Here is a 27,774-nt window from a genome sequence, read left to right on the forward strand (position 1 = left end):
CCCTCAGCCAATAAAGCGAGATGAGCGCCGCAACCCCAGAGTCGGTCGCGACTGGATCTAATGGTCAGGGGTCCTTTACCTTTAGATAAGTCAAAACTGATGCTATGCCACCTCTCACTGCATCTCCCTGTCACTATATTTCTTGCTAGGGGTGCCAACTTGAATAAAATATTGGGGGAGGGGAAGAAACCCCACATAACCAGCCACAAGATGACCCTCACACACACTATTTGAATGACAATGGACGAAGGAATTGAGGGGATGCTCATCAAATTTGCAGATGACAGCAAACTGGGAGGGTAGCTAATGCCACCGAAGACAGAATCAGGATTCAAAATGATGAAAGATTGGAGAAATGGGCCGAAACCAACAAAATGAATTTCAGCAGGGACAAATGTAAGGTTCTGCACTTAGGAAGGAAGAACCAGCTGCACAAATATAAGATGGGGGACATCTGGCTTACTAGCAGCACATGTGAAAAGGATCCAGGTGTCTTAGTGGACCACAAGCATAACATGAGTGAACAGTGTGATGCAGCAGCATAAAAAGCTAATGCTATTCTAGGCTGCATCAACAGAAGTACAGTATAGTGTCCAGATCAAGGGAAGTTATAGTACCACACTGTTCTTCCTTGGTCAAGCTGCACCTGGAGTACTGTGTCAAATTCTGGGTACCCCAATGTAAGAAGCATGCTGACAAGCTGGAATGTGTGCAGATGAGAGCAACCAAGATGATCACGGGTCTGGAAACCAAGCCTTGTGAGGAACGGTTGAAGGAGCTGCATATGATTAACCCGGAGGACACCAAGAGGTGGTTTGTGAGATGGGCGTGCATAGAGCACCACTGAGAAGATAGATTTGCAGTTCCAGAACTGAGCTAACAAGTCATCTGGTGCAAAAATCCACTTCTGATTCTCCCCTCCAAATATTTTTGTTTCCTTGACCAGCCTAATTGAGCTTTTTCATTAATATATGGAAAAGCTTGCTGATCAACTGTAAATCACCCAGAGATGTACCAGTAAATCTCATTCTATCATCTAGCAGCCCTGATGTAATGGATGGGGAGGCATAGGAAGTTAACTTGTAATGACAGCTCAGTATTTCTCTCTGGTGGGGCAGTTTTCAACTTGTCAAGAACTGTAACCCTTCCCCACCCCAACTTAATAGAGTTTACAGTGAGAAAGATAAGAGACTTCTCCATCTGTCCAAAGCCCGCTGTTAGACTTGCCTCTATTGTAGTCTAAGCAATAGCCAACTCCCATTCCCCAAACTAAGCTCACCCTCAACAATAGATCAGTTGGTAGAGCATGAGACTCCTCATCTCAGGGTTGTGGGTTTGAGCCCCATTTTTGGGCAGATTCCTGAATTGCAGGGGGTTCAAAATCAAAGGAACTGAGAGTCCTAAAAACCTCTCTTAGGAATCAAAGAAAAGGATATAATGTGTAAGTATAGTTTTCACACACACACTTTTAAATCAGATGCATATACCAGAAAGGAATTGGATGTGAATTTGACATCAGTCCAAACACCCAGGTATCCACATGTAGTTCGGCTGGAAGGCTAAAATTAATGTGAATTGAACTGCTCCACATGCCTAAGAGAACAGGAGTTCCTCAGGACTAGCCCTACAAACTATAGACAGAATGCTGTTGAAATATCAATTGAGTTTCATCATAAGTTCTTGACAAGGTGCGAGGGTCTGCTATCCCATGAGGTAAAGCCACAAGTCCTGACAGTTAAATACAAATTACTGGATTGCACCTCAAGTTAACTTGCTGGATTATGGAGATAAGTATTTAGTTTACTAAGCTGAGAAACAACTACACAATTTTAAGTACTTATGTGGGAGTAAGGCTCAATGAATTTAGTAGGACTTACCAATGAGTAGGCATGATTAGGACTGTGCTGTAAATGCTCATAATTAGAAGGAAACAAAAAGGCAGGTTTTTTTTAATAGGGAACCATTTGCCCAGATACAGAATTCTTCTTGTCACTCAGAATACCATGATGTGCCCCTCCCCCACATTTAGTCCAAAATATACATCTTTTGATTAACTTCATGGAAATAAAAAATTATTTACATTTATTCACTTTTCTTCAAAGTATTAATGTACAGTATAAATTTAAATAATATTCTCCATAGAGTCACATTTTTTTCAACCCAGACTGTACAGTACCTTCAGAGAATAATGAAAAACAAATACATAATTAAAGAAAAAAGTATGTAAAAATTGCTCCTTAGAACTATATGGCCATATTTTGAAAAACTGTTATCTTTTAATTAAACAAAACAGTACAATTTGAAATAATTTGTTTGCAATACCCTTAACTAGCATATACACTATAAGGTTGAAATATCAATAACCACTCATTGGAAAAATGTTGCTTTCAAGAAAATGAAAAAGGTACATAATATCTATAGTAATTTTTGACAACTTTATCAAAATTAAGAACATGAGTTGATATTTGTTTTAGAAACATACTGTGACATAACATTTGTTTTACAATACTTTTAATCAGCTTATAATACATAATCATGTATCAAAGTTTAGAAATACTCACAGGCCTCTATAAAATACTAGTAATTTGGGGGGAAATGCTACTTGCCAGTAGCTTACCTTCTGGGGCTAATAGCTGTTGCAGGGGAAGGGTGATTTTTGTCACAAACCACAGTATGGAAGGAAAATGTTACCCTCACCCCCACCCCAGAAGCTGCAGTTCCAATAAAAAGCAGCCCCTTTGAGGCAGAAGCCTAAAAGGAAACCAGACCAGTTTTCATGTGTAGTATGGCACTAAAATGAACAGTCTTTACAGGCTGGAAACATGACAATAAGGTATGTTGAGATTGCAGGGGAAACAAAATTAAGTAGTGCTTTCACGCAATTGCTCCAGAACTTGCCCTAGAATTTCATCGACTATGCCAATGTCAGGATTGATTTGCTGCACATTAAGTTCAGGCATTATTGTTCCTAGTAACTGTCCCACGTTAACTCGCAGGGATCGCAGCTTCACGCTAAGAAAGAGAAGATTGAGAACATCAGTTAAAATTACAGGTATGGTGAAGATAAGTTCAGCACTTTAAATCAGGGGTCAGCAAACTTTTTCAGCAGGGGGCCGGTCCATTGTCCCTCAGACCTTGTGGGGGGCCGGACTGTATTTTTTTGGGGGGGGGAATGAACAAATTCCTATGCCCCACAAATAACCCAGAGATGCATTTTAAATAAAAGGACACATTCTACTCATGTAAAAACATGCTGATTCCCGGACCGTCCATGGGCTGGATTTAGAAGGCGACTGGGCCGGATCCGGCCCCCAGGCCTTAGTTTGCCTACCCATGCTTTAAATCATCATTTGCTCAACTGTTCATTCATTCCTTTCCCATTTCTATCACTATTTTATAGTCTGTTACAAATTTGACATACATTGTTTTAAAGAATACATTAAATGACACTTTAAACCAATTAAATTGAAATGTTACATAGAATAGAGATGTTATATTGTAGCTCACCTTGTCTATTAATTTTATTTATTTAACATAGAAAATGTCTGAAAATAAGTTTCACCAGAAATAGTAAACAGTATTTATGTAAAACTGTTTTTGGTATTGTACAGATCATTTTCCTACATACTTGCTACAGCTACAAACAACAAGAAAAGGTTCATATGATTGCACCAGCAATCACATGCTACACTAGGACATTCATTCATTCAAAAGTAGGATTAATATCATGCTTCACCACCAAAACCTTTAAGTGGTTTACGTGGCATGTAGTATTTGGGTGCAATGAATTAGGTTGTTTAGATCAGTGGTTTGGATGGTGTAGCACGATACAGTGGTACCTTGGTTTGCAACCGTTTTGGATTACAACCATTTTGGATTACAACCACGTCAAACCCTGAAGTGTGTGTCCCTTTTTTTGGATTACAACCCATTTTGGGGGGATTACAACCCATTTGTTTTGGATGCCCCATTGGCGAAAGTGCGCCTTGGGTTACAACCTGTTTTGGTTTACAACTGGACCTCCGGAACGGATTATGGCTGTAAACCAAGGCATCACTGTATAAAACAGCATTATGGAGATGCCTGAGTTTCCTTAGAACAGGGATAGCCAATGCACATCCCTGCCCCAAATGTTCTCATCATCTCTGACCACTGGCTATGGTGGCCGCGGCTGATGGGAGTCCAACAACATCTGGATGGCACCACGTGGGCCAGTCCTGTCTAAGAAGATTGCCATCAGTTCCTCAAAGAGAAGAAAAGTAAAAGAGCTTCCTCACAATTATCTTATTCCTCAGCATTGCACAGCAACATGAAAATGTTGGGTGTGTTCTAGGTTGCAGTCTTCACTGACATGGCAAGGTGGGTGACGAGACCCAAAACCTGGTAAATGCCCTGCTTGAACTGAGTGTGTGCTTCATGCTTAGGAATTCTCTGCAATATGGATTCTTGGTAGACATTCATGTGCAAAGGTTTCCTGAAGGTAGGTTTGAAAATAGATGAAAGTGTAAGTTTAGAGCCTTTCCATGCTTTTTCATGCACAAATCGGGCTTCTTAGTAGGAATATATACCTTTCTCCATTAGTTTTTAACTCTGCAAGTTCTGCTTTCAGCTGCTCACATTGAAAGCCCAGCTGAGTTTTTTCCATTTCCAGTAGTTCAATCTGAAAGTAAATCAAAGCTTTAGATACCTGCATTTTTGAAAATGAAAAACAAAAGTGAAATACTTGTTACAGTATACAGTAGTACCTTGGTTCCTGAATGGCTTGGCTGCCGAACAAATCGGCTCCTGAATGCCGCAAACCCAGAAGTGAGTGTTTCGGTTTGTAAATGTTTTCCGGAAGCCTGATACGTCTGATTTACTTACAATATTTTGGTTTGCACAAATCTGAACTAAACACTATTTTTCTATAGTAGGTCTTCTCTTTCCACCAAATCTGGCTACCTCAAGTCAAAGGATGTTCTCACTGGCTAATTTCTCAGTTCCAAAGAACTTTTTTTTATTTAAGTCTCACTGATTTCAAAGGCACTTGAATTCTGTAGGAAATGCATGCTCTAATTCTGAAAGACCCTTTTATATACATTCCATTAAAATTAAGTTAAGGTAATGCATTTAAGGTTAAGTGTGAGACTGAAACCCAAAACAAGTAAATCTAAATATCAACCCAGCCTTTCTATGTACTGAATTATGAAACTTACCTCATTTTTATATTGGTCTCTTTCAATGCTGCAATTGTCCAGCTGTCTGAAAACATCACCCAGTTGCACAGCCATGTCATCTGCTTCACTTTTATTCTCAATGTTTTTACATTTACTACATTCAGATTTTAAGTTCTGCAGAGTATCACACTGTTGTTTCAGTGTTCTCATCTCTTTCAATGCCTGTTCATACAGAATGAATATCTCTTCTTTACTTTTTTCTTTAACTTTTTTGAGTTCTGCATCTGATATTATACTTTTTGTTTCTGTGGACTGAGGACATAGTCCCTTTTGCACATGCTTGCCATTTGTATCCATTATTTTTTGCTTTAACAGTGTTAATTCTTTAACCAATGTATCACATTGCTGTTGATATTTTTCTTTTTCACTGTTGGATGAAAGCAGTTGAAGGCTTAATTCATTTATCTTAATGTCTGCATTCACAATATCAGCCTCTGAAACATGAAGATGTTCTGTAAGTGTTATTTCATGTTCTGATCTGGACAGCTGATTATCTGCATTGCCCTCAGCTTCTTCCTTTTTTACTACAAGTTCCTCTGTTTCAGTTTGTGTTGCTGCAGTTCCTTTTGAACCATTTGTTTCTGAACAAGCATCTCTGTTCATAGAAATTTCTCCCTCAATATTACTGAAATCAACATCAGCCCCACCTTCAACTTTTACTATTGTGATGTCACATTCCAGAGCGTCAGGTTTTGGAGTACTGTTCTCTTCCAAAATGATAACATCATCATCATCTTGCTTCTTTTTCTCAAATGCTTGGCTAGTCACTTTTGTGATCTTAAAAGGTAGTGGTGCATCAGCATTAGAAAGTTTTCGTTTAAGGCTAAAGAAACAAAAAGCAAAGTAACAGAAATCATATTACCAGTTTTAACCCTTAAAGGCTAAACTCCAGAAAATGTTAATTTAAAAAACCAGCACAAGCAAATGGGGAAAGTAGGTGGAAATATTCTTGCATTTTATTTACTGACCTATTTTCAGGATCAGAATGAGGAGAAGATACTGATGTGCTGTTTGATTTGTTTTGAGGTCTCGTAAGCGACACGTTTGAGGCTTCTGCATGAAACATTGGAATAGTTTCACTCAATAATGGAGGTGCACTGGACAAGGCAGCCGTTGTTTGTAAATACATTTCGTTATAAATCTGTAGAAACGGCATTATGTCATTACAATTAGAGAAGAAAACATTATTCACTTCCATCACTGCGACTTTTTCCTTGAACTCTCTGCAGTCACCACAAAATGACAACATATATGGCTGGATGGGCTGCGGGAAAAGCCTTGGCAGCTCAGTTACAGGTTTTAGCCATATCGCTCTACCTCGAAATTTGACTACTGAGTAAATTAGATTGAACCAGAATATGTAAACAGTCGTCAAATATACTTACGCACAGAAACAGGAAGATTCAGGACACATAAAAGGAAGTGCAGTGGTACCTCGGGTTACATACACTTCAGGTTACAGACTCCACTAACCCAGAAATAGTACCTCGGGTTAAGTGCTTTGCTTCAGGATGAGAACAGAAATCATGCTCCGGCGGCGCAGCAGCAGCAGGAGGCCCCATTAGCTAAAGTGGCGCTTCAGGTTAAGAACAGTTTCAGGTTAGGAATGGACCTCTGGAACGAATTAAGTACTTAACCTGAGGTACCACTGTACTTTTTTTTTACACGCAGCACATAGTTAAACTACAAAACTCTCTCCCACAGAAGGCAGTGCTGGCCACCAATCTAGATGGCATTGATCACAATCAATCATCTTCCACTGTTGTAACCTTTTTCCATGGTTCAAGTGTTACGATTATTCAGCATCCTCAGAGTGGAGAAGATATGGAGATTGATGACAGCAGCATTTGTATCCAGCAGTGGAGCCAGGAAATAGTGCCAACTGTCAATCCATGGTACACTGATCATAATCCTGCCTTCAACCCTAGGAAAGTTTATATCCTTGGCTAAATTCTGACCTGGAGAGAATGTATATTCAAGACACACAAAAATGGAGGAAGAAGCTAAAGTATCCTTTTGCTGCTTTTCATGCAAAAAATGAACCTGGTACAGTATAGGAAAACTTGCAAGTAATTTAACATTGCTTCCACAAACAAAGAAGTAAACATGTCAAGATAATCAGTCACGTACCTGCTGGCTAAGCTCCATCCTTTTCTTTAATTTCTCCCTGTCTCTGCATTGAGAAGAAAAAGTATCATGGTTTATGCTGAGTATATATATGCTTTCTAATATTAAGTTGTTGTTTTACATTACCTTTTGCATCAATAACTTATGTTATAGCCCTCCAGTATTGAAATGGGTTAGTGTGTCTGGCTGCTGGTGGTTTGAGCCCATCAAGGGACAGCTGTGGGCAGCATCCCTGCATTGTAGGGGGCTGGACTAGATGACCCTCAAGGTCCCTTCCAACTCCACAATTCTATGTAGCTCACTATAACTTCTAATGGTGAGAGCAAACAACCATTAGTGAAAAGGACAAAGTTCACTTTTGTATTGTCAAATGAAGGTATGTTTTGGACTAGTGAATTCTTTTGTGGATTTCTTGACTTAAACAACAAAAACATATTCGAAACATAATGGGTTTGCTAGAAGGAAGCATATTACCCATTTAAAACTCTACAGAATAAACCTCCTAGTGCCTGTCTTCAAAATTGTTTGATGGAACACATAAAAAAGCCAACATTTCAACTTCCTGTTTTTATTTAATGCTCACCTTTTTTTAAACTTTTTCTCATATGGAATTAATAAATCATCATCTTCAGGTTCTTCATCCACATTGCAATTTCTAATTTTAAGAAAGGAATATATATATATTTTTAATCCAGCTAGCAAATGCAATCTGAGAAAAAACGAATTGCCGAATTTCTCCCTATTTTACCTGAACTGAGGATCAGGGTTGTATGAACAATACCACTTCTCTGGCAATTTATCCATTCCATCTGGAAGCTTCCTCCATTTTAGACATGAATCACACTGAACCCAGGTTTGATCAGGGCGATTCCTGTAACAGAGTGTAAGTGGCATTAAAACTAAGCAAATATAATTTAAACCAAGCACAGATTATGACTTGAGTTTTATGTTTTTAGAAAAACTTACTGGGAAACTTCAACCATCTCTTCTTGAGGATAATCCAGTTTCTTTGCTTGCATCTCATTCCAGTAATCATTTAGCTTCTCACCAAGCGCTTGCATTGTACGCCTAATAAGCAAGAAATACAAAGTTGTGTCTCAACAAAACACATTCTGTATAATATGAAACATACATTGACAGTTGCTACAGAAAGCAAGTACTACTGGGAAAGAACGAGCATAAATATCACTTATGCATTTAAGGAAAACATACTAGAAATGTGCTAAGGCGTAATCTATTTATTCCTTCCAAATCTTGAACTCCTAACAAGTTACAGTAGGATTCTGCATTTGGTTCAGATTCCAGACATGTCTACTAATGGTAGAGATAAGGGGAAAGCAGCGAATTGCTTATTTTAAAAATGCTTTTAAATTCCTCCCTTTAGGATATATTTGTGTAAATAATGCTAAAAACAAGAAATGAAGCCAAAGGGTGAGTTAGAGGCAAGCTGTGTGATACAATGAGACAGCTCTAGTGCTCCTAACTGCAGAGTGAATGCTACAGAGACAGTGTGCTGAACAGCACCCTACTATTTCTCTACCCAAGGAGGTAGGGTAGGTAAAGTGGTAATGGCACCACTGTTGGGAGAGCAGCTCTGTATGCATGAGCAGAAGGGACTTCCACAAGCCTTAGGGCTCATGTGCTTGACTCACATGGCCAGGAGAACTTAAGTGACAGCAGAGCTTAGTTTGACCATTAACTTGTCATTACATATGGACCTGAAACTCTGGTGGTGATCGTTGCTGCTGTTATTATTATTATTATTACTTATTGTATGAAAACCTTCCCATAAGGCAGGCTTCCTTAAACTCGGCCCTCCAGATGTTCTTGGCCTACAACTCCCATGATCCCTAGCTAGCAGGACCAGTGGTCAGGGATGATGGGAATTGTAGTCTGGAGGGCCGAGTTTGAGGAAGCCTGCCATAAGGCATCTCAAAGTGATTCCCAATACAGATTGGAAACGAACTCTGGTTTATTGGTTAGTTAACAAGCCAACTCATGGCTTGTTTAGAAATGTACTGCTAAGCCACGGTCTAGTGTTACATGCAGACTGGGAATTTAGCTATGGCCACCCACTGAGATGAGTTTAGAGCTATTCATGGAATATAAGGCGACCAATTGCTACTAGCCGCAATGGTGGTGTTCTATCCCTAGGATCTCAAAGGAAGTAAGCATCTCAATAGCAATTTGGTTGGAATCACAAGTGCTATTGCACCCAGCCCCTGCTTGTGGGCTTCCTACTGGCATCTGTTTGGCTACTGTGAAAGGAGGATCCTGGAATACGTTCTTACCTGTATTCATTAGTATAATCAAAATCTTGTTTGTTATGGGTTGGCTTTAGGAAGTTGCATTCGATAATCCCAACCACACCTACTCCCATGTTGTTTGCCTGCAAAGGGGTGGTGGTGGGGTGGGGGAAGCATATAGACAAGGAAGATATACCAACGTTTTCACCAAGAACACAAATTTCCAGTATTTTAAACAAAGATTTATACAAGTATACAAGTTCCATCACAAAAGATGCCAGAACAGGGATTATTCCAAGTTCAATTGCTTGGATAAACAACTTCTTGAAAAGGAAGTTTATTGTTTTAACTTCTAAGCAAGCCTCTGCTACCCCCTTTAGAATTTCTACTTAAAAGTAAATGGGAGGTTGAGAAACGACTTAGAATTTGGAGCTAGGTATTGGGGTAGATTGGCTTCAAAATGCTCAGACTTATTAGTCAAAGTTGGGAATGGCAACATTCAACATCAAGCAGTTAATCAGAACACAGTGGATACACATACAGTTCTGTCAGTTTAAGCATCACAGTGCTTTCAGTGACAGTAGTTCTTTTTTGGGGGGGCTGTTATTAAGTTGTTCTTGTTTTTACTTTGATTATGTATTTTGCATTTTTATATTGTAATTGTATCCTGTGAACCGTCCTGAGACCTGCGGGTATAGGGCAGTATATTAATTCAAAAAATTATAATAACAACAGTTACTTGTGGGGGGGGGGGGTGGCTGGAAAGAAAAATGTGCAGTAAAGAAGGATGAAATGTTAATTCTTGACTGCACAAAAGAATTCTCAGCCTTGTGTTTTAGATGTCAAAAACAGCCCTTGGCTGCCCCCAGAATGCAAGACTTTACTAAATGAGCTGCTGCGATGTCATTGAATGTTTACAACTTGCTTCTCAGAGAATGACAAGGATCTTCAAAAATTTGCAGGAAACCGTTTTGATTAAAATACAGATTTTTGCTGGTGTAGAAACCATTTTTTATAATGTTTTAAATATTGAGGGGGGGTTCTTCATTATTATTATTTTTTAAAATAGTAATTTAAAGAATAGCTATCTTAAAATTAATCTGACTATAAGCATGTTAAACTTACATGTTAAACCTACATGCAGATGTAAACAAAACTCCTGAAACAATGGCTCTATGTCAAACACACTGAGTTAAAAGGCTGCCCCTTTTTGCAGTTTGCAAAAGATTGGGGGCTGTTAGCTACTTTGTGTTTCTTGGATGGGGGTGAGACTGGGCCAAGGCAAGAATTAGGCAGTACAAAGAAAGGATTAGAAGTGAAACAGAACATGGAGTAGAGTAATCACTCTGTTTAGTCATAAATTTAAATATTTTAATGTATAGATTGAGCAGATCAATTTCTATGCATCCTTGTTTAGTAAATACGTTAGCATGCCAATGGATAATTTAAAATGCTGATTTAAATGGCAGTGCTTTAAATTCAGTCCACCGCGCTTTGAAAATACACAAAAATGGAATTTTACATTAACAAGACTAACTATAACAAGTTTCAATTAAAGTGTGGAAAGATGAACTATTGCTATATGAACTTCTCTCACCTTTTGCTGGTAGCCTACTCTTTCATAAGCCTTGATTAGTCTGTTTCTGTGGTACATCATCATTCCATAGTGATCTTTATTTCGACAGTTGAATCCAAAAGTAATTCTTACGGTTTTGGGCTTATTTGTGTAAGTTAGGGAAAATATCAAAATATGGTTCTCTTCATACTGAATGTTCATTCTAAACAGAGCTGTCTAAAAAAATAATTCCACTAGCCCCCAAGAATGTGAAAGAGTATTAACCATTAGTACAAGTTACAGTACAAAATATAATAATTATTTTGTATATAGTAAAATAAATATATTGTATTTGAAAACAGATAGGTTTTTCTCTGAAAAAACTCCATGATTACACCGGAGAAAACTCAGAACTTTCAAATTAAACTACAAGTTAAAGGAAAGTTAGTTAGATAAAGCCTTTAATAAAGGGAATTATAATTTGTGAAGAAATATCTTAACAACTTTTTTCCCTGTTTTATGAACAGTAGCAATTTCTGATATTGTATTGATTATCTTACTTACTAAATGGATCCAAAGCTAGCGAGTTTAGCCAAATGGAGTAAAACAAAATTTAGGGATAAAAAACTATGCTTGCATAACACTGCTCCAATCCTAAAGTTGGTGACAAACCTAAGACTAACTAATTTATTTCATTTAAAACTTAATATTCTGTCCTATGGATCAGTTGCTTGTATTCTTCAATACAGTTCTGGAACAACTGAACTTACTTCTGTATGCATATTGATATTGAAATAAAAAGGAATGATTACAATTTTGTTCACTGACTAGCAAACTTTCACATTCTAACCAGTGACCATAACCTTTAAAAAAAAAAGAACTGCAACTATTTAGCAACTGCTTTCCTTTGCTGGCTGCCACTAACATAGGACTCTTGGTCACTCAAATTCCACCAGTTCTACTACTTTTGTTGATGGACTCGCCTCTAGCCTTTCCAGTTCTGTGCCTCATTCTGTGGGTTAGATTGGACATTATCCTTGTTCGTTTTTACTATATATCACCTTGGGACAACTGTATAGAAGGCACTACTAGAGCTGAGTGGTAATCCTTTGCTTTTTGAATACCCCCCCTCCCAAATTCATGTTACTAGGCTGTATACCATAGCCACTGCCAAAGCAAAGAGAGTGAGGAGGTGATACACTACTATTGGGTCTTTCTAAAGAAGAGAGATATGCATGTACAAAAAACCTTGGATTTATTTCACCTATGAAGCAATAGCAGGCAAGCCTAAATGGGAATGTTTCTGCAACATATCACAAATTACAACAAAGCTTCTTGCTTAAAATCATGCTTAAAATCTGAGCTGATAGTGGAACCAAGTGGGGAGAGAAGGGAAGAGAAGAGTCAAAGGTTTCACGTGCACTAGGCCAGCCGTTCTTGGTCAGTCTGCAGCAGCCCACAGTAATAAAGGATACAGCCAGAAACTTCGGCCTGTAAACATCTCGCTCTATGTGAGCAAGGCTTTTGGAGACTAGTTGCGTTTGTACTTTCTGTCCTCTTATAATTATTTGCATCCTTGGTTTTAAATATAAGATACTGCAATAAGCCTGAAAAGGAAAGTACATGGTTAATTTTTCGTACATTTTGCAATTTAAAAGAAAACCAGTAACAAGTTTTCAGGATACAGCTTGTAAAATATGTAAATTGGAGTTCTATCCAAATTTTGCAAATTTAAGTCAAATGATATTAAGTAAGCAACCAGAACTCACATGGCACTTTCAACATGTGTCCAGATTATACATAATGTTAAGCACTGGATTCTGCATGTGTGGGACAGAACAGCGAGACACTGGCAGATACAATGATTAGTAAGGTGTCTGCTGAATGTTAAAGAGAAAATTATTCAGTCCCCCTTCTGCAAAACCACCAGCATCAGAGAGAGTCCATCACAGTATATTTGTAGACTATTTCAGCCAGGAAGAATGCCCATTTGCACAGTGCAATTTCATTTCATCATCTTTGGCTAGAAGTCTTATAACTTAGTGAAATGGAATAAATGAACTTTTAAGATAAGCATATTTTAACAGTGATTTTTTTTTTAGGGTCCAATGCGAAAAGAACAGCTGTGATGATTCTGTATATACCACGTACAGACATAGTGGAGAATAACATTACAACCAATAGGAAAAAAATGAATAGTAAGCATTACCCGTAATGAATAATCACTTTCAGGAACAATCTGATCTTGTCTCTCTTGTTTTTTATACCCTCTTCTCCCTGTTATTTCATCTAAATCAGCAGGAATCCTAATATCGTATTTATCTGTATCGAAATCAAATTCTGTTTGTTCGTTTTTCTCTCTGTGGAAGGACATTTAAAGAAACTTGAATTTAAACAATACTATATATAAATACAGCAATAGCAGCCCTCAGTAATCAGCACCATTTAAAGTATTATTAAACATTTCTCTGAAGTTGTAGCTTAACATTTCTGGAGGGTACATCATTATCTCTCCTTGATTTAGGGTATGCTGCTACATTTTAACTACCAGTACGTACTTCTAACTAGACAGGGAAATTCAACCATAGCATCTGGACTCTGTTAGCAATGCTATAGCCATCTTAAAAACATAAAATACGTTTCTGTATTTTTGTATTTCTGAAGCCAGCTGACAATTCCCAGGTAAGATCCTCCCTCTATTGTGTGGGCAGGTAGTCCCTCCCCCCACCTGGCCTGATCACCTTGGCAGCACTTCCCCAGGCGGGATTGGGCAACTGACTGAGGTAGGCGGAGACCTCCAGGTATCCTACCTGGGGGGAGACAAAGCCAAGCCTGTGCTAATGGTGCCGCATAGGGTCCAGGGGCTGCCCGCGACCACGCAAATGACGCCCCCCATTTAATGTGGGGAGCGGTCATTTTGACTCTACAGTTTCCTGACGAAAGCAGATCAGGCTAGTCAACTTAGCAGAGAGCCCCATTTGTTATTTTATATGCTTATTTTATGCCTCTCATAAACAACTGAGAACTCTGTCTATTGGGTGTTGATAGAATATTAATTATCCTGAAATCAAAGTGGAACTAAATCTCTGTTAACTTAAGTTTTTGTCCTCTGAAAGGTATGGCCAAAACAGTCAACTGACTTGACGGCAAGGAGAAATAGCATAATGGACAAAACCTTTTAGCGCTGTATACTTGCATATGCCAAGAATGCTATGGAAGAAACCTGGGTGTTTGTCCTTTAACCATTTGCATTCTGGGATATTCAGTTGCCAGCAATGAAATGGGAGACTATTTAGCATCTTCCAACTATTCCAACTACGTATATATAGTTGGTAAAGCATCCTTGGCTTTATCCTTTATCCTTGGCTTCTATTCTGTAGGAATATGGCCCGTTTTTCTTTCACTAAATAGTGTTGAATTTCACTTTGCGAATATTATTTCATTCATTCTGCTTTTTCCTCCTCCATTGTATTGTTGAAATTTTTAATTGTTAAAAATAAAATATTGAATTTGCCTTATGCTTTATATTGCTTGAGGGACACGTCTCATACTCTAATATCTTAGGAAATAGGGGAAATGCAAAGCCTAGTGTTCCTTAGATTTCACCATTGTTAGATACTCCTTGAAAAGTGGCAATAGCTGGAAATGATCCTAAACGATTTCCCCTTTAGCATGGGAAGAATACATAGCTCTCTGGTCCCATGGTGAATGAAAATATGGAAAGGAAAGCTTTAATTTCTGCTGGTGAAAACAGCATGCACGGTAGAGAAGTTGTGCACATTTATCACTAGAGAGAGCCATTTCCCTATTCACAATATACCTGCAATTTGGGGAAAATATAATGTAAAAAGTGGCCCTTTCATGGTCTGCAATTATAAAATTTGTTTCAAGGGAACGTATTTTAGATGTTTGAAGCGAAGTTAATTTCCATGTTCACTTTACTACGCTAAAAGCACATGGTGAAACTTCCCCCAAGACTCAGAGGGACCTGTGTCAAGTGATTCTTGGGAAACATTTTTCATGGGAGTTCATCCCAGATTGCTTGATTCATCCATGATTAACATTAGAATTTGAAGTAAGGTAGATGGGGTGAAGTAAATATAATGTGTCCTAAAAGAAATATAAACAATAAAGCAGTAACATATAATGCTTTGTTTACCAATTTTGTGCAACTATATCAAATTAGCACACATCAATGCTGCATTACCAACTCAACTATTAACAATGGATTTTCTCTCACCTTCGAAGGTTCCAAATAATTATTCTTGTTCCTTTTTTCCCTATAATAGCATCAAGCTCTGCAAGCAGCTCCTCTTCAGTAGGAAACAGAGAATGTTCCAGGATAGCCTTCAAGCTGGCTGCTGATTTCTCACGTTTCATTAATTCCCGTATATTATATTAAGGAGTTGGCATATTTAAGAACTGTTAAACCTTGCTCAGATAGCTTATAGCCTTTTCCATCTAAATCTCTCCTGAATGAATAAACTGATGAGCATTTATTGTGCGGCTGCCACTTAAAAGTCCACCCCATAACTATTTTACTGTTTCAATCAAATTAACAGCTGGTCATCTTAAGTCTGTGACCACACGGCAACTTTAACATTACCATGTTCCTGAAGTAGTCTGGAAATCTTGGCTCACCACCAGACCCCCCAGAGGTCCCTAGCTCTACAAGAAACTATATACAACCACAATGAAATATTTAAAACTGTGATCCTATGGTAATCGGTTATGTGTAATTATGTTGTTACAAACCATAATGCATATAATTAAATGGAACACATCTATTGTCAGCTTAGTCTTTTAACCTGCCTTTCATACTGCATGTTCCTATTTAATATCCAAATCAGGAAAACTGCAGAATACAGTCATACCGCGGGTTACAAAGCTGCAGGTTGTGCGTTTTCGGGTTACTGACCATGCCGAACCCAGAATTACTCGAACAGGTTACTTCTGGGTTTCGGTGCTCGCACATGTGCAGAAGTGCAAAAATAACGTCACACGCATGCGCAGAATCGAATCACACTAGTGTGCAGACACGGCGCTTCAGGCTGTGAACGCTGTGGGTTGCGAACGTGCCTCCCGGACAGATCACGTTCACAACCCAAGGTATGACTGTACTTTTCTAGTTCCAGCCTAGGGAAAAACTCTCATTTTCTGCTGCTGCCATTTACTTCCTTTCAACCTTACAATTTTATGTCATAAATATATATGCTGCCCTCCAATGTAATTTCCCCCTGGCAGCTTACAATAAAAAATACTAGAGAGACCTGCAACAAAATGTTGCAGTGAGGAGTACCCTGTTGATTTTACAGCCAGCTATGCTCTCCTTAGCATACTCCATTCCATTCCATCTCCCACAATAGCCACTGAGCAGCCGGTGGAAACTGAGCATGCTAAATCATCATTGGCCTCTCTCTTTTTGGAGGGGTGGGGCACTTTTTTCTATAGTGGTATCTCGGTTCTCGAACTTAAACTGTTCCAAGAGTCCTTTCGACTCCCAAAACCATTCAAAAACCAAGATGTGGCTTCCAATTGAGTGCAGGAGCAGCGTCGGATGTTCGGCTTCTGAAAAACGTTCACAAACCAAAACACTTACTTCTGGGTTTATGGCGTTTGGGAGCCAATTTGTTTGGCAACTAAGCCGTTCGGGAACCATGGTTTGACTGCACTTCTGAGTTCTGTTTTATTATATATAAACATGTGTCTTTAGAAGAGGCTGCAGTGATTGTTGGACTGTGATAGGTGTAAATCACCTGACATCATTATGTCAGGTGACCAAGAGGTGGGTGATCAGGTCCACCTGTCAAAGCTGGCGTGCAGTGAGTGGTGGTGGATTAGGATAAGGTCCACTAGTCAGATCCAGTTTGCCACCTGTGATATATACGTTTAGAGGTAGAACAATAAAGTCATAGAACAAAAAATAAAGCCTAGTAACATAAAACTAGTTAACATTAATCTCTTCAAGAGTTAAAAGTCTGAGAATAGAAATAGCTATTCATCTAGCACTGAGGAGACATTAGCATAGACCCCAAGCCAAGCTTCTGTGGTGAGAGACTTAAATTCTATTGGAATACAGTACTGGTATACAACTACTGCCCAGTATATAAGAAGTAATGCTGGAATAAGAGATCATCTTGAGAAACAGATATCCCAGATACAATCTATCACTTGGGCTTCAAAATCATCGAAAGGATATGTTTCTTGTTGAATGTTATAATGGGAACAACTACATGTTCTGCCTTCGTAACTTCCAAGAAGGTTTGTGACAACATGCCCACGCTCATGATTTCTCCATTCTTGGTGAAAACAATTGCATCTTTCCCAAGGCGCATCGATCCTGATTTAAATCCATTTCCATACAATCCAACTGGAACACGGCCGTTCAATGCAACTTTGTCGCTGAAGCCAAAGCTGAAACACATGAGTTTGAAAAGATGGAAGAGGGGAAAGCGCTTATCATAGTGCCATAGTGCTGCTTATGAGATTTGATTTAAATCAGCGGTTTCAACTACCCAAATCTGTAGTGGAGTTAAAATAAACCAGCTGCTGTTCCTAAACAGTATTCTTCTTTCAGCTTCAAACATAATGTAACACTTTATTCCTGGCTAATTCATATTTTGAGAAATACATTGTGATAATCATGATGCAGAAAAAAAATGGTATCTGCTAGCGCATGTTACTTGTGATGTAGACAATCTACCAGATTGTATTGGGTGTTAGGGGTGGGGTGCGGGACACACTGTGCTCTTTCTAGGGTAGTTTGCTCACCTTTGGGTTCCCACCCTGCTTTTGGCTCTCACCTGTGGTTCCTACAAGCTGTCAGCATGTGAAAGCGACCACACCCTGGTAACAGCTTTGACTGGCCAGTTAAACCAGGTGATGGTAGCCGATGGGTCTCAAACCCTTGTTGAGTTATAGCTCCAGCAGATTGAGGAAACAGACCAACACAGATAGTCAGCAGCACATATACATGGCATTTCTACTTACACAAAGAGCACCCTGGATCAAGGCCACTGCATTTGCACCTGTCTCATTGTAAAATACACTTTAGACCATACAGAAGCGCCGGTATTAGTTTTTCATGGGCACATAATCACATAATTGTGAATCATTTATGTTGTCTAAACTGAAGTACAGTTAATATTTCTCCACAACCATAAATTTGGTGTCCTAAAAATGCAACTTTCTTACATTATACTTTTACGAGCACGCAATCAAAAGCCAGAGACTGCACACACCACTAAAACTTTACCCACCTCAACATCTTATGCAACTTGTCTGCATTCATACCATTTCCATTGTCCATAAATGTTAAGCATGTGTTCTCATTTATAACAGTTTTGTCAATCCACATCTGTTTTGCATTCACATCAGGATCGTAGGCATTATCTGAGAATAAAGAGTGGTGCAAAAATTAAGAACAAGAGTAATCTTCAATAATAAAAACAGAACCACCCTGCTGGATCAGACCAGAGGTCTTATCTAGTCCAGCACCTCATTTCTCACAGTGGTCAACCAAATGCCTAAGGGGAAGTCCACAGGCAGGACAATATCATTTATTTCTGTCTTTTTTTATTATTTATTGAATTTATATACCACCCTATACCTGGAGGTCTCAGGGCGGTTCACAGAATAAAATCAAAATATAAAGCCACAAAATAAAACAACAACCCAATAATGCCCCCCCCGGCAAAAAACCCCCCACATTTTTAAAGGGCGCAGGATGTCAATCAATTCAACAAAAGGCCTGGTTAAAAAAGAATGCTTTTGCCTGGTGCCTAAAGGTGTATAATGAAGGCGCCAAGCGAACTTCCCTGGGGAGAGCATTCCACAGATGAGGAGACACTGCAGAGAAGGCCCGTTCTCACGTTGCCACCCTCCGGACCTCTCAAGGGGGAGGCACACGAAGAAGGGCCTCAGAAGATGATCTCAGGGTCTGGATAGATTCATATGGAAAGAGGCAGTCCAACCTGGTCTCTGAATTCTGCACTAGCTGTAGTTTCTGAACCATCTTCAGAGGCAGCCCTCCTACGCATTGCAGTAATGTAACCTTGAGGTTACCAGAGCATAGACAACAGTAGTTAGGCTATCTCTGTCCAGATATGGGCGTAGCTTTTTAAAGCTAAAAGCTTTTTATTAGGGTCTTACAGCACAACCTACTCAGAAGTAATCCCCACTGAGTTTTATGGAGTTTGCTCCCAGGTAAGTGGTAATGGATTGCAGCTTTAGTTTGTTAAAGATGTAACAACCAGTTAGAAAAAACTGCTCCCGTGTAATACATAAAACAGGTATGGCTTAGCCTGCAAAAATACAATGTTGTTCACATACCTATAAGTTCAGCTGCAGCACTGAAAGGCCAGGTGTGACTGGTAGAGTTTGTGTGCAAAAATTTTGGACACAGCTGAAACAACAGAAAGTGTACATGTTAAAATCAAAATAATTAAACTTCTAGGTACATACATCTGCAATGTACATACAGATGCAGTGTTGCAATGCAAAGCAGTTACGAAGTTTTACTTTAGATAAACCATCACAAATATACACCATCTGCAAAATTCATAAAAAAGCACTGTAAGAACGAAAGAAAACATGGTACGCAGAAAGGTGCAATGCCTCATTGACTCAGAAGTATATTGAGTTCCTGACCCAAACGCTTTACACACCATGGGGCTCAGCTGGGGATTGGTTTCTATTTAAATAATAATAATTCTGAAGGTTTTAACAAATTGAGCACTAAAATCCAAACACGTTTATAAAAAGTTAATAAAAAGCAATATCAAAAAAGAAGAATAAAGAGAAAGAAAATATAAAATAGAATGCTTATGATCCTTACAAAACACAATTATATAAAAAGAGGAAAAATAATAAAAAGAATAGAAAAATAGATGAAAAGAACTCCTACCTCCCTATCTGACAATTATCTGAAACAACAATTATTCAAAGTCAGGAGTCAGCAACCTAAGGCCCATGGGCTGGAAGTGGCCGTTTGGCTGGCCCACGAGCCGCCCCCAAGCTGAGTCACGCGCTGTGCTAAACCGGCGCAGCGCGGCACGGGGACTTGCTTCCACAGCGCCGAAAATTGCATCTGTGAAGACACCAAAAATCGTGGGTGCGCATGATCCAGCCCACGAAGGGATCTCTGCAGGACCGATGCAGCCCAGGCAATATAAGCCTTGCCGAGTTTCCGGTTTATCGTGCACGCCATCACAGTTGGGGGAAACTGCTCCAGCGCAGCAGACCCCCAAGAAAAACCTCAAATCAAGCATTTTGAGGACATGGGATCCAGCAGGTGTCAAAAAGCGGGCTCCCCCCTCCCGGCAAGCTCTGTTTTTGAGCTCCGAGAGTGAGGGGGTCATAGCTGCGATGCATCGTACAAAACGCTTACTTTGATGATACGAAGCTGCGAGACTGTGAGGCATCAGCGGTCAATTCTTCCAACATTAAAAGCATTCAATGACTGTATTGTGAGTACCTTCTACATTTGGATTAAAATTTGGAGCTACTCTATCCCATTTTTCCATAAATTTTTTATTTGAATTGCCTCTCAGACTATTTGTCAGCTGTGCCATCTCAGCGAATTCTTGTAGCTTATATTGCCAGTCCGTTATTGTCGGGACGACTTCTTCCTTCCACCCCTTTGCCACCAAAGTCCAAGCTGCAGCCACTGCATATAAGAATACCTCTCTAAAGGTATTCAAGATGTCCCTGCCAACAATGCTTAACGGAAATGCCTTGGGTCTTTTTAAAGAGGTTATTCCAAACATTTTTTAAATTCCTCATAAATTAAACCCCATAACACTTTGATCTTCCTACATGTCCACATGTGATACATATTGCCATTACTCTCACCACACCTCCAACAAATATTTGCTAAATTTTTATACATCTTAGATAGTCATGAGGGGGTCAGGTACCATCTGTGTTGTATCTTTAACATATTTTCTTTGACGTTATAACATGCCGTAAATTTCATATTCGTTCTCCAAAGATCTTCCCATTCGGCCATCATTATTGGAGGTCCAATATCCTGTGCCCATCTTATCATTGTTGCCTTAACCTCCTCCTCCTTGAGCCGACCCCTGTTCAAAGTGTTTAACATGTGCACTCTAAATCAGTCCCCCCCCCCCTGCAGGATGTAACTTTTCCCAAATTTCCCCCCCAAGTCCAGCTTTAAATTCTTGGTCATCCAGACAGCCAATATGACTCTTCTAATGTCCTTCTAGTAATCCAAACAGATATTTCTCCAGTTTCTATATAAAAGCTCTTACAAAGTTCTTTTAAAGAGTTTCAGCAATCTCAGCCAAGTCACAGTCCAAAATTATTGCCAAATTGATATTCATCCAGTCTTCCTTCCTTGCGGTTCCTTTTCCTCCCCCTTAGATTCTCCCAGTCTTTCATCATTTTGATTCACTGGGGAAGAAGAGACGTGTTTCTTATTTCCTCTGCCTGATCTGGCATCCCCTCCAAATCGCTTTCCTCATAAGAGACCATAGCTTGAGTTGTATTGCAATTACCTGAACTGCCAACATCACCATCTGTAGGTTGTTCATTTTTCTACGAAGTGAATTTTCCCACCACCTCAACAGAACCTTTCAGCCCTTCCACTGGTGAATGGTTTCTAAATGCACAAGTGGGTCCCCACAACCTTTTTTACAGAGAAGGTGGGACACAGAGAACATTTTCCTTCCTTCTCCAAACTGTATCTTCCTCTCATGGTTTGCTTGGTTCACATGTAATGTGAAGCCAGCCTCTGATTTCTTTCCTACCTGGCCTACAGCAGGAAGGAGCACAGCAGGGAATTTCTAGTAGAAACTGTGTTTATGGAATACAATCTTACTCAGCTATGAGTGATCGCCGAAGAAGAAGAGGAGGAGGAGGAGGAGGAGGAAGAGGAAGAAGAAGAAGGAGGAGGAGGAGGAGGAGGAGGAGGAGGAGGAGGAGGAGAAGCAGCAGCAGCTGAGAATCGAGGGGAAGTGGCATCAGTATTCAAGTCAAAGAACTGGTTGCCAGATGTGAAATATATTGACTTTTTCCCAGCTCTCCAGGGCATTTCAGGACATAAACTTTTGCAAAACAATCTAATTTGTTGGGGGATGCCCATTGGGAGAAACACCAGTGTTAGAAACTTGGATATACCAGCTAGGCACCAAATGGCTCCTTAAACCAAGATTACAGTCACCAAAACGAAACATCTAGTTGCAACTGGAGCCCCCAAAGGTTTCTGTCTCCTTGGCCTTTGTGTCCTTCTCCCAATGTCCAGTAAAGGTCATAAAGGCTAAGAGTGAAACATCTGGGACAATACAGCTTGCTGACAATAAGTTTTAGAGAACAGGATTTTGATAGGGTGGCTCCCCATCCCTCATTCTCCTCTCTAAGTGGTTTTCTGAGAATATTAGTTGCTGACTAGGAGATCACAACCTCCGCATGAATGACTCCAGAGTGCAAACATGGAAGCAGCAGCAACATGTTCTTACTAAAATCAGTTGAAAATCCACCAAGGATTGTGAAAGAAAATCCAAGACCAAAGATTTACTAAAACAATACATCTCTTATGAGACATTCTATGTGTTCCCCATCAAAAGCAATATTCTGGAAAGGGCATAATATTACTTTGGGGTGGAACTGTTCATCCTCCTCAGCTGTAGCTACATGCATCTGTCTTCCACCTGATGCATCATCACAGTGCAAACACAATAAAGGTGTTCTTGCCACTCCCTTTAGACTGGTTATTTAAGCCGGAAACAAAGGAAGTGAAAGGATATTAGAGTTGCCCCTCAGGCTTACCATATTTTTCGCTCTATAGGACGCACCGGACCATAGGAGGGGGAGAACAGGGGGAAAAAATTCTCCCCCTCTCTGCTCAGTGGCCCTTCAGCGAAGCGGCAGGAGAAACGGAGCTCCTTCTCCAGCGAAGCAAAGCCTGGAAAGCAAGAGGGATCGGTGTGCACCGACCCCTCCCGCTCTCCAGGCGGCTATCCGCAAGCCTTCTGAGCGCAGCGAGAACTCCCGCTGCTCTCCGAAGGCTTGCGGCAGTTCGCACTGTGCTCCGGGTGCTTCAGGCTTCAGGCGGCTATCCACAAGCCTTCGGAGCGCTGCGCTCTGAAGGCTTGCGGATAGCTGCCTGAAACCCCCAGAGCGGCAGTTCTCGCTGCGCTCCGGGGGCTTCAGGCTTCTCCTTTTTAGCTGCGGGGCTGGGGCAGGGGAAGCCCGAGCTTCCCCCGACCCCAGAACAGGTTGGGGAGCGGTGGTCCCTTCTCCCTCCTGGGGAAAAGCCTGCAAGAGCCACTCAAAGCTTGTGTGCAGCTCTTGGGGGCTTTTCCTGCCTGCCTCCCCCCTGCATTTGCTCCATAGGACGTACAGACTTTCCCCCTTAGTTTTTAAGAGGGAAAAAGAGTATCCTATGGAGCGAAAAATAAAGTAATTTGATAGGAAACCCAGCCCCTGCAGGCAGGTTGGGCTTCACAGTGTAGCAGCATGTAGGTCATATTGTGTCAAAGACTGAGTGATCTTCAAGCAGTCTTTGCTATGCTTCTGTCCAATTTGAACAATAAGCTTGCATCTATAGTCAGCTGTTATTATCTCCCCAAATCACTCTGGGAGAAATTCATTGTAGCTGTAAGGAGATTGTTCTGTCAGTGCAAGCATTTTAGCTTACCAGTGTGCTGCTCTGGGGGTTCCCTGACCTGTTCTGAGCCCATTTCAGGGGCTCAACTGTAGCACCCTGCTTGTGGTTAACGCTTAGCTGGAATGAAATATTCAACGCAGCAATAGAGAAATTAAAATAATAATTTATTTGTCAGACAAATAAATGATGGCACAGTGGTATATGGTTACCAAAGCTCTGCCCCCTTCCAGCCCTGATGGCCAGCACTTATATTTCCTCAGCCCAGCCCCCTTGCTCCTCCTTTGGCTGCCTCTGTCCAATCAGCCTGGTTGAAATTCCTATTGGCTGTTTTCTAGAACCAATCATAAAAGATACACCCATTTCCTATTACCTTTTATGGGAGACAAAGAGCTATATTTCCTTCTATCCATAAATGGCAGACAAGTAGCCATATATCTTACATTTGCCTCGACAAGGCACCTTAATTACCAGATCACCTTTTGCCCCTGTTGCCCCTGCATTCCAAAACAAATGGCTCGTATTAAATTCTATCTAAACAGAGATCTTGGGTTCACATTCTCACACACCATCAATGAAATAAGAACCTAACATTTCTTACTTTCTAAATCCTTTGCCTAATTACATTAAGCCAACAAATCTCATACATAACATAGATAGCTTTTTAGAAGAAAAGGCCTTTGCAAAGTAAAAAGAACTCAGTAAAAAACAGCTTCAAAAGAAGCCTCTTCAGTTTACATCCCCCTTTCCCAGCCAGCTGCTTTTCCCATTAGCTCTCCCCAAAATTTATTGCCCTTTAACTCTCTCAGTATACCTTAAACCTTAGGAAAATATGGCTAGAGTCTGATGGGAGGCGCATGGTATTATTTTCTGTTAAACAATAAATCTTACTATTTACCAACTCTTAATTAGTGTTTTTGCAGCTTGATTGTATTCTGTAATATGTAGGGTCAGTGTAACATTTGCTCCCAGCCTGTAATTCCCTTTTACAACTTTGAGAAACTTGTCTCCTGTTACTGCTATAAATCAGGGGGGGCCTTGTCCAGGAGAGCAGGAAGATAAACAACTGCCAAAGTACTTAGCCAGCTGGTTTCTGCCTGGCATGAAACATACAAACATTTGCAAATATATCTTTAAGCTCATTTTAAAATACAGGCCTTGATCAGATGCCTCACAACTAGGCACACAGTAGACTTAAGTCACTCCTGGCTGCTACAGCAAAATCAATACTCCCACCCACCCATCCATAAAAATTAAACTGAAACACTCTCACCCCTCTCCCTAGCCCAGAGGTCAGCCATGCCAACCCAGGAATTTTATCTCCCTCCACTCAGATGCATTGACTCAAGGCCAGGGGCAAGTGCATTTTCCAGGGATGATGTGGCAACTCATCTCTTTCAAGGAGATGAGCAGCAAATGGAAAGCAGGGAGAAAGGACAGAAGTTTTCCTACACTGCAGTCCCAGCTGCTGCACCTCTCCTGCTGTTGCCCAGGGTCCTGAAAAGCTGAAAACCACCCATTCTGGCAAACTAAGAAATTATGTATAAGAGCCAATATCTTTCTAGCTGTTGCCATATTTTCGTGTGTATAGCTGTAACTTAATAGAAATTTACCAGTGATTTTAACTTGCTTAGATCACTGCCTAGTTCTTGGAAGGCAGCTCCAGAAACAGATCCCTGCTGAAAGGTGCTGAGGGCATGTTTTAAACTGTCTCACAAAAAACTCCTACAACTGAGGGAAAAAATCACATGGTGTCTATGGCACACAGTGTATTTCATCAGTTGAAGCTTATATACCAGTTATGGTCCCTTGCAGACAGAAACAGTGTGGCCATAACTTTGGTACCACTTACATAGCTTTACTTTTGCTTAGAGTTATTCACAGTAACCTCCAGATAGATATTGAAATGCACTAGATATAGAGCTACCTTTGAAAACTCTCCTGAAACTCTAGGACATGGGTATAGGCAAACTAAGGCCCGGGGGCCGGATCCAGCCCAATCGCCTTCTAAATCCAGCCCGCGGACGGTCCGGGAATCAGCGTGTTTTTACATGAGTAGAATGTGTCATTTTATTTAAAATGCATCTCTGGGTTATTTGTGGGGCCTGCCTGGTGTTTTTACATGAATAGAATGTGTGCTTTTATTTAAAATGAATCTCTGGGTTATTTGTGGGGCATAGGAATTTGTTCATTTCCCACCCCCCCAAAAAATATAGTCCAGCCCCCCGCAAGGTCTGAGGGACAGTGGACCGGCCCCCTGCTGAAAAAGTTTGCTAACCCCTGGTCTATGACTTGGTAGTCCAAACTATAGATCAGGCTTCCTCAACCTCGGTCCGCCAGATGTTTTTGACCTACAACTCCCATGATCCCTAGCTAGTAGGACCAGTGGTCAGGGATGATGGGAATTGTAGTCTCAAAACATCTGGAGGGCAGAGGTTGAGGAAGCCTGCTATAGACAGACTAACTAGGACCTTCCAGCAAGGAACACTAACTATAGACAGACTAACTAGGACCTGCCAGCAAGGAACACCTGCTACTGGGACCAGTTCAGTGTGCTGGTACAAACATATAAGGCCCCAAACAGCTCAGGACCAAGTTATTTGAAAGACCACCTTACCCCTTAAATACCCAGTAGATCGCTGTGGTTTGTGAGAGCGTTTCTCCTGCAAGTTCCAAATATCTCAGAAACCCACTCCACAATAACTCAGAGCAGAGATTTTATGTGGCCACCCTTGTTCTGTGAAATAGCATTCCTATCAAGATGCACACAATGTGTCTACCGAGACGAGTTGCTGTGCTCACTAGACCTGGGTATCTTCACCCAGCCAGCCAGAGCATACATTATTGCCATTTGTCAGGCAAAAACAACACTACTCAAATCCTGCCTCTGCTGACTCCTCCCCTCGAATTGCTGGAAAGCGAAAGCTAAAAACCAGGGCAGTTTCACCCCTCCCGCGCTTCCTTCTTTCAGACTCACACGAGCACCGTATTGTGTGCGCCCCCCTTCTCACGCAGAACCTCGCCCCCACGAGGGCACAAAAGGAGCAGGCAGTATTTACAACGCGCGTGGCGACATTTCAGAGGTGTCTGGAGCCTGCAGCATTGCAAAAAGATCGCTAAATCTAGATAAGAGAGCCAGACTCCTCCGCCTTTAGGGAGATGCACGGGAAAGAGAATTTGCCTCTCCCGCAAGGATGGGATTAGCCCGCCAGCGGCTGCCTCTTATTATATTTTATTTTGCACAAGAGGCAACTTGGAAGGGCAGAAAGGGGTTTCCCTAAAGAGAAGCCTCGGAGCCCTTCAGCTCCGCGCTGCTGAGAGAGCAAAAGGGACAGAAACCGGGGGGGGGGGGAGAGGGAGGAGGAGGTTCCCGCAGCCCAGAAAAACCGCCCATTTAACTTCCCAGAGAGGATTTGCAACCGGGCGCCCCGAGAGCGCGAAAGGCAAGAACTCGAACATCTCCACCCGCGGCGGGTAAAGCGCCTACGGGACGACGCCCCAAACCTCGCCTCTGCCTCGCAAGCCCCATAAACGCAACCTGTCGCGGCACCCTGCGGAAAAAGCCGCCGCCGCCTCCCCGCCCGCTCTCACCGCACTCAGAGGAATCCCGTTCTCCTTTAGGGCCGACGCCATCTTAGCTCCTCCAGTACAAAAGCCGCTGCCGCAAAGAAGCTTCCTTTTTCCCAGGCCCCTCTTCTTCAGCTGCAAGTTATTTCCGGGGAGGAGACTGGGCGGAGCTGGAAAAAATCAATAAATCACGTTTTCCCTTCGCTTTCCTTTGCGGCTGGTGCTGTTGTTGATTTGGCTCCCAGTACGTTTCCGAGCACAATTCAAAGTGCTGGTGTTGACCTTTAAAGCCCTAAACGGCCTCGGCCCAGTATACCTGAAGGAGCGTCTCCACCCCCATCGTTCTGCCCGGACGCTGAGGTCCAGCGCCGAGGGCCTTCTGGCGGTTCCCTCATTGCGAGAAGCAAAGCTACAGGGAACCAGGCAGAGGGCCTTCTC

General features: G+C 41.1%; 1 protein-coding gene and 1 long non-coding RNA gene across 2 annotated transcripts; both read right to left on the bottom strand.

Moving 5' to 3' along the window:
- Positions 1-2,059: 2,059 nt before the first annotated feature.
- Positions 2,060-27,565, bottom strand: MORC3 (MORC family CW-type zinc finger 3). Its single transcript, XM_083608839.1, has 17 exons — positions 27,361-27,565; positions 19,476-19,548; positions 18,404-18,536; positions 17,344-17,558; positions 15,385-15,532; positions 13,354-13,504; positions 12,620-12,751; positions 11,187-11,306; positions 9,635-9,732; positions 8,310-8,411; positions 8,092-8,214; positions 7,927-7,998; positions 7,347-7,389; positions 6,185-6,357; positions 5,196-6,039; positions 4,569-4,660; positions 2,060-3,012 (listed from the first exon to the last, which is right to left on the bottom strand). The coding sequence occupies exons 1-17, from the start codon at positions 27,400-27,402 to the stop codon at positions 2,862-2,864; spliced, it is 2,712 nt and encodes a 903-aa protein (XP_083464965.1). The 5' UTR covers positions 27,403-27,565; the 3' UTR covers positions 2,060-2,861.
- On the bottom strand, positions 23,333-26,381 carry LOC310760441. The gene is made up of 3 exons (XR_014546977.1): positions 26,283-26,381; positions 24,964-26,240; positions 23,333-23,516 (listed from the first exon to the last, which is right to left on the bottom strand). It is a non-coding gene; the product is annotated as an uncharacterized lncRNA (long non-coding RNA).
- Positions 27,566-27,774: the final 209 nt, after the last annotated feature.

This window comes from Podarcis filfolensis (assembly GCF_964270895.1).
Source record: "Podarcis filfolensis genome assembly, chromosome: 4".
NCBI classification, from domain to species: Eukaryota; Metazoa; Chordata; class Lepidosauria; order Squamata; family Lacertidae; genus Podarcis; species Podarcis filfolensis.